Source organism: Otolemur garnettii, unplaced genomic scaffold, assembly GCF_000181295.1.
Source record: "Otolemur garnettii isolate 467f Iridium unplaced genomic scaffold, OtoGar3 scaffold00002, whole genome shotgun sequence".
Taxonomy (NCBI): Eukaryota; Metazoa; Chordata; class Mammalia; order Primates; family Galagidae; genus Otolemur; species Otolemur garnettii.
Genome location: NW_003852397.1, coordinates 53,459,825 through 53,466,686, shown reverse-complemented (window position 1 = coordinate 53,466,686; position 6,862 = coordinate 53,459,825). Strand labels below are relative to the sequence as shown.

At 44.5% G+C, this 6,862-nt stretch overlaps 1 protein-coding gene across 1 annotated transcript in view; it reads left to right on the top strand.

The window, feature by feature from the left end:
• DCLK3 (doublecortin like kinase 3) overlaps window positions 1-6,862 on the top strand; it is a 105,235-nt gene that overhangs the window by 69,110 nt on the left and 29,263 nt on the right. Inside the window, exon 2 of the mRNA XM_023512345.1 lies at window positions 3,672-5,521. Within this exon, the coding sequence (XP_023368113.1) occupies window positions 4,097-5,521 (1,425 nt within the window). The 5' untranslated portion in view covers window positions 3,672-4,096. The remainder of the gene's footprint in view (window positions 1-3,671; window positions 5,522-6,862) is intronic.

Below are 6,862 nucleotides of genomic sequence, written 5' to 3'. Positions count from 1 at the left end.
TTTTTTTTTAACTTTTGAACATTTGTATTACCTTTACCAGTGGCATTACAAATCTAAATTTGAAATGATCCACTAGCGAGCGGTTCTCAACCCACAGGAACTGTATTAAAGGGTTGCGGGCATTAGGAAGGTTGAGAACCACTGCACTCGTCCTTTGAGCCTTAGTGCTCATAAAGTTTCAGATTTTGGAGCATTTTCCATTTTGGATTTTGAGATTTGGGATGCTCAACTTGTATTAGGTTGAGCTGTATGACAGTTCTGTTTTATGTAGGTCAAAATTGGTAGAACCACTGGCACTTTCATGTGTTTCTATTTAACTGATTCTGTAAGTAAGGTTGTTATTGCAGATGAGTAGATTTGGATGGCCCTGGCTTTCTAGTCTTAATGATGGGGGTAGGTACCAAGGCAATGTGGCTGTAGGCCACGCCTCACTAGCTCACAAGGGACAAGAATGTTCTTAGAGACTGAGCCTAGGGACCAAGGGTTGTGCTGTGTTCTCCTTCTCTCTAATGTTTGCTTAGCACTCAGAGTCTCCTGACTGACTCCTTCTCTTACTTTAGAAAGAAAAAACCTTTACTCTGTACTATTTTAAAAAATTTTAAAGGAGGAAGGAGGCCTTGTGAGAGAGAGAGGATACAAAGTGGTGCACCCCAAGTTTGCATTTTTCTGGTGCTCTCCTGTAGAGCCACATGGACTCTGAAGTGCAATTTCTGTAGGCCCCAGTCTTACTGGGGAGGTGAGGAACTGACTTCTCACTCTTGCCTCTGGACAGTGGAGCTTTGGAGTGAGTTCGTGAATGTCTGGGCTGTGGACTAAGTACGCCTGAGGTTGGTGCGGTGGAAGCTAAGCTGTTTTGTCTTTATATCCTTTTTGACCATGCACTGGGATGGAGGCTGCTCTAGTTAGGGCCCCTTCTTGTTCAATTGTGTTACTAGATTGCTCTCCTAACCACCCAGGATTAGGGCCAGTTTTGAGGTAGGGTCTGCCTGAAACTGGCTGAGCACAGCTGATCAGAGAGCACATCCGCTTTTCCTCCTACCACAGCTGCGGGCACCACTGTGCCACATCCAGACTCTACAGTTACAAGGTTTGGGATCTTGAGGCCACTTTCCTTTTTGGTTTGCATCCTTGTAATCCTAAGTCACCACCATATTGGACTCCACCTGCATTCATCCTGTTTACTGAGTACTCTTTATGCTTCCCTGACAACCGTTTCTGAACCTTTCAGAAGAGTTCATAGAACTTCCTTCTATGCTAAATGCTCCAGCATCCAAAATGTATTCACTGACTGCTGTCTTGTCTTCCTGGACTTCCTTGAGGGTTCCTTTCCTTTTTCTTCTGTGGAATAGAGAATTCTTCTTTTCCAAGGACTGTGGATTTTGAAGGCAGAGCTCAGAATTTAGCTCCCCAGGGGTGCTTCAGAGCAATTATTTCTCTTTTCTTTTGTAGCACTCTTCCTTCATTTAGACAGACTCCAGTAATATAACATACTGCCTGGCTTTGACACTGTCATGTAGCAACTTTTCATTCATTTCTCCATGTAACCAGTGTTTTCCTCTCCAACCTGAGTTCTACATTCATCTGCTGACCTCGATGGCCATGTAGACAATTTGTCCATCTGTGCATCATGATTCCTCACCCCTGTACTGGGTAGCTTCCACATCATAATGTGTTGAAAGCCCAACTCAACTCTATCCTCCAAGCATTCTTGGTTACTTTTTCTTCTGGTATTTATTTCCTTTTGATTTGCCTCTTGGTGCCTCTGAGTTTTCCCAGTGGTTCCTCCCTCTTCTGACCTCAGCCAGTGGTTGATCCCTTGGGCTTTCCTACTGTTTCCCCACATCTGCTTGGAAAAGCCCCAGTCTATGATATAGGTTAAAGCATTCCTTTTTCCTGTCCCAATATTGAATCTTCTGAGAAAATAATCAGGATTTCATTTATAAATATGTATCAAGGGTCCTACGCTGTATGAAGTACATGAGAATAACAAATGAGAACACCATTGTGCACTTGCATTTGATGGTCACCTTCCTTTACACCCTTCCTTAATTACCCAATGCAGGAAACACAAACTAGTACCACTGCTTGAGATCTCTTTCTCTAATCATCAACTCTTCAAGACAAAAATGGAGGCAGAGTGATTAGAGAGACTGTGAGAAGAAAAGGGATAACAGATGTCCATAAAGAGTTTAACTGTAAATGTGACTGCTAAGATCATAAATTTGTGGCATGTGGGAAGATAAGTACCAGCCACTACCTTGTCATTTCATCTGACACCTGCGTCTAGATGGAAATCATCTTAGAACAGATTGTATGTTATAATTAAAAAACAAAAAGCATTTTGTGTTGATATGCTAAGCCAAAATGTCCATCCTGGAACAACTGGGGTTTCTGCTATAATTGATTAAAATATACTAATAAATAATTATTTTAAAATTCTTTTTAAAGGAAGCATAAACAACAGATTCCTACATGTAGGATTTGACACATGGATCCTGTTGGGTAACTTTAATAATTCTCAGCCCACTTTTATGGTTTAACTAGGTTATACATTCTGTTGTTTTCTAGTTTCCTAACATGACTTGGATAGGAATTGGGGACATTAAATCACTTTTGCCTCAAATACTTAATTCCAGCTGGGTGTAGTCAATCAGGAAGTACAAAGTCTTATTTTATTCATTGTATTCTTATTATTTAAGCTCTGAACATTAATATGTCCTTGTTTTTTTCCCTTTTTCTTCAATAAGGAGAGGAAAAATACCATCTGGAGAAGGAAGTTTCTATACCTAGATTAAAACCTCCTTCAATTCCTATGCTAATTCAAGAGAATCTCAGTCAGAGCTTTTAAGAAATACCTGCCATATTATATTGGCCCATCAAGCTGTGCACAGTAGACTTCTACTTTATCAATAAATTGTTATGATAAAATGAAATTATAACTCTACAATCATAGAACAGTGTTAGTAACTGGGAATTACTGTACTTTTACTGTGTGTCAAGCACTCTGTTAATTGTAATCATTTTCTCATTTGTTCTTCACAAAAATCCCGGGAGGAAGGCATATCATTCATACTTTAGAGATGAAAAAATTGAAATGCAATTAAGTTGCCCAACTTCACATAAACAGTCAGTGTACCATGCCAGGATTAACGTCCACATCTGGCTCAAACCCTGTGATCACAACCTCTTCACATATTGCCTCACCTTGAGTGAGCTGAAAAATAAGCTGAAGAGACTATTCTTGGCAAGGATAGTTTTTAAAATAAAGTTCCAGAATGTTCCTGCCTCTTGGTGCTTCTTGGGCCGCAAACCTGGCACCTTTTATCTCGGCTTTAGATCCTTGAAGGTCATTTCACTTTGGTGTAGCTGGGGTAGTTGTATTCACACAGCCTGGTATCTATCACCTTGAGAAGGCTGCTGAGGCATGGTCCAGCCTGAGAGTCCCTGTATGGCCTACAGAAGTCATTGAAGGCCCATTGTTGAATCTATTCTGCACACCTTGTGTCTCATAGAGAAGGCTGGGGATTGGACCTAAAATATGAAGGTACACTTAGTGACCATACTTATAAGCTGCAATGGTAGAATGAGCAATCTTTAGTAAAGCTTTGGTGAAGACCAGGGCTCTCTGAACCTATCTTGACTAATACTCTGTTGTCTTTTCCCCGCTGCAGGGCATAGAAGCCTATGCGACCATTCTCTAAAATATTTAAGCTCCAGAATCACAGAGAGGAAACTGCAAGGCTCCTGGCTCCCTGCTGGCAGAGGGAATCTGGAGAAACCATTCCTGGGGCCCCGGGGCCCGGTCGTGCCCTTGTTCAGCCCTCGGAATGACCATCACTTGGCCCTTGGTGAGAATAGCCCGCTAAAACCCAGGGTCGTGACCGTGGTGAAGCTAGGGGGGCAGCCCCTCCGTAAGATCACCCTGCTTCTCAACAGGCGGTCGGTGCAGACTTTCGAGCAACTCATAGCAGACATCTCCGAAGGCTTGGGCTTTCCAAGATGGAAGAATGATCGTGTGAGGAAACTATTTAACCTCAAGGGCAAGGAAATCAAGAGTGTCTCTGATTTCTTCAGGGAAGGGGATGCGTTCATTGCCATGGGCAAAGAACCATTGACGTTGAAGAACATTCAGGTGGCTATAGAAGAACTATACCCCAACAAAGCCCGTGCGCTGACATTGACCCAGCACAGCCGTGTCCCTTCTCCACGGCTGAGGAGCAGGCTTTACAGCAAGGCTCTGAAAGGGGACCACCAGTGTGGGGAGTCTGAAACCACCAAGAGCTGCGGTGAGCCGGCGGGTTGCAAGACAGCCATCAGGCTCCAGGGAAAGACCTCTGTGGGGCTGGCTCTGGAAGACCGGGTGAGGGCCCAGAAGAAGTGGGCAAGGGGGAAATGGGAGCCTGAACCCGGTAGCAAGCTGCCCAGGGAAGCCACTTTGGAGGAGAGGCATGCCAGGGGAGAGAAGCACTTGGGGGTGGAGATTGAAAAAACCTCCGGTGAAATTATCAGATGCGAGAAGTGCAAGAGAGAAAGGGAGCTCCAGCAGAGGGAGAAGCTGTCCCTGGGGACCAGCGAGCTGGACATGGGGAAGTGCTCAAGGTATGACGTGGAGAAGCTAGTGAGGACCAGAAGCTGCAGGAGGTCTCCTGAGGCAAACCCTGCAGGGGAGGAGGAAGGGTGGAAGGGTGACGGCCACTGGAGCATCCCCAGGAACCCCACTCAAGAACTGAGGAGATCCAGCAAGAGCACTGACAAGAAAGAGGACAGAGACCCTGAGGGTCCAGAAGGCCATCCTCAGGGGGCAGCCAAGGCCAAGAAGGAGGACGTTGTACCAGTCGCGGAGGAAGGGAAGAAAGACCCCAGGCATGTTTGCAGGAGCAAGCATGGCGGCTGGCTCCTGAGAGAGCACCAGGCTGACGCGGAGCGGCTCCCCAGGACTCGGGGAGAGGAGAAGGACACAGAGAAGGAGAAGAAGCCATGCGCGTCAGCGGGGAGAAAGTTGGCTCTCAGAGACGACCAGCCTGCGAGGGTAGAAAAGGAGCCCAAGCCCCGGCCGGAGGAGGGCCGGCTGGAGCGGCCGGGCGGCCGGAAGGCGCGGCCCGCGGGCGTCCTGGCGGCCGACGTGGAGAAGCACTACGAGACCGGCCGGGTGCTCGGCGACGGCAACTTCGCGGTGGTGAAGGAGTGCAGGCACCGCGCCACCAGGCAGGCCTACGCCATGAAGATCATCGACAAGGCCCGGCTCAAGGGCAAGGAGGACATGGTTGACAGTGAGATTCTGATCATCCAGAGCCTCTCCCACCCCAACATCGTGAAGCTGCATGAAGTCTACGAGACGGACTCTGAGATCTACCTGATCCTTGAGTACGTGCCGGGTGGGGACCTTTTTGATGCCCTGATAGAAAGTGTGAAGTTTCCCGAGCCCGACGCTGCCCTCATGATCATGGACTTATGTAAGGCCCTCGTCCACATGCACGACAAGAGCATCGTCCACCGGGACCTCAAGCCAGAAAACCTTTTGGTAAGTCCTGATTTTTGATGCTATGGGACAGGATGTTTTTAAAATATGGGATAAAATAAATATTAATAGCTTCATACTGTTGCCTTTATATGCCAGAACATTACCTTTACGTTATAGTAACGTGTTTGTTCCAGTATTTAAACTTTTGGTTATAATTCATATATTAGTTTTGATTAAATTACTGAAAAATAAAACTGATATGGTCTATATTTACTTTTCTATTTTCCTACTTTTCTTACTGGAAAGTCCCATGATAGCAGGGACTTTCTTTTATTGAAACTGTACCCTGAACACTAAAAGAGTTCTGTCACATGGTAGGTACTTAATAAATATTATTTGAATGAATGCATGAAGACTGTAGCATGCTGCCTGGGAAATAGCAAGCATTCCATCAGTGGCAGCTACGTTATTATGCCTAATATCAAGGTGGATATCGTGAGTAAGCATTCAAAGCCGAACTGCTGCAGATATAGCAATAGTGATTAGAGACAATGATCTTAATTGGACATGTTTTTTAGCTTGTTTCCTTTAATTTCCATGGCTGTAGACCCTGCCTGGAAATATAATTCTAGTACATTCGCCTGCCTGTAGATTGCTCCTACAAATAGGATGAAACACTGCTTGATACTGAGTCAAGCTAACTATGTGGTGAAATGAGGTTTATGTTGACAACTAATTGTCTGAAACCTTGTTTTGGCCCATATTCATGGAATTATAGAAGCAATTGACTGTAGGCAATTGCCATCACCTAATTCTCTCTGAAAAATTTCATTTTTGTGTTAGTTAGGGGTCTGTGTCCTTTCTTCACTCACTTTTTGAGTCAGAGCCCAAGTATTTTCCATGAGCAGTGTTGTACACTGTTTATCATGGACACTTTGGAATTGCCACAGAGTAGTATTCTTTAATGACTCTTCTGTTTTCACCGATTTGTCTGAGGAGGAGAGACTGTGATTAGAAGCCTGGGTAGGTCCCATCAGCTGAACATTTCAGGCATTTGTAACAGGTTTACAAGGTCTCAACCTGTGAAATGAGATTATTTATGCTATAGTATTGTTTCCTTTGAAGACAGCTTAAGCTTGTGTTTTCTGGCAAGGTTTTAGAGCCAGTCTGTTGAGGCTATTGCTTGTGGGAAGGACTTGTCAGTGATTTTTGAAATGGAGAAAGTTTAGCCCATTTTAGATTACATAAAAAAGTTTGTGTGAGGAAGTGGAAAAACTGGAAGGAAATATGTTTATATTCAAAGCTAATTGCCTCTGAAAAATCATTTGGTAATTTTTCATGGATTTAAATGTCAGTACATTGGTACTTTTAGTGATTTGGGACAATGAAATATTTTGTGTG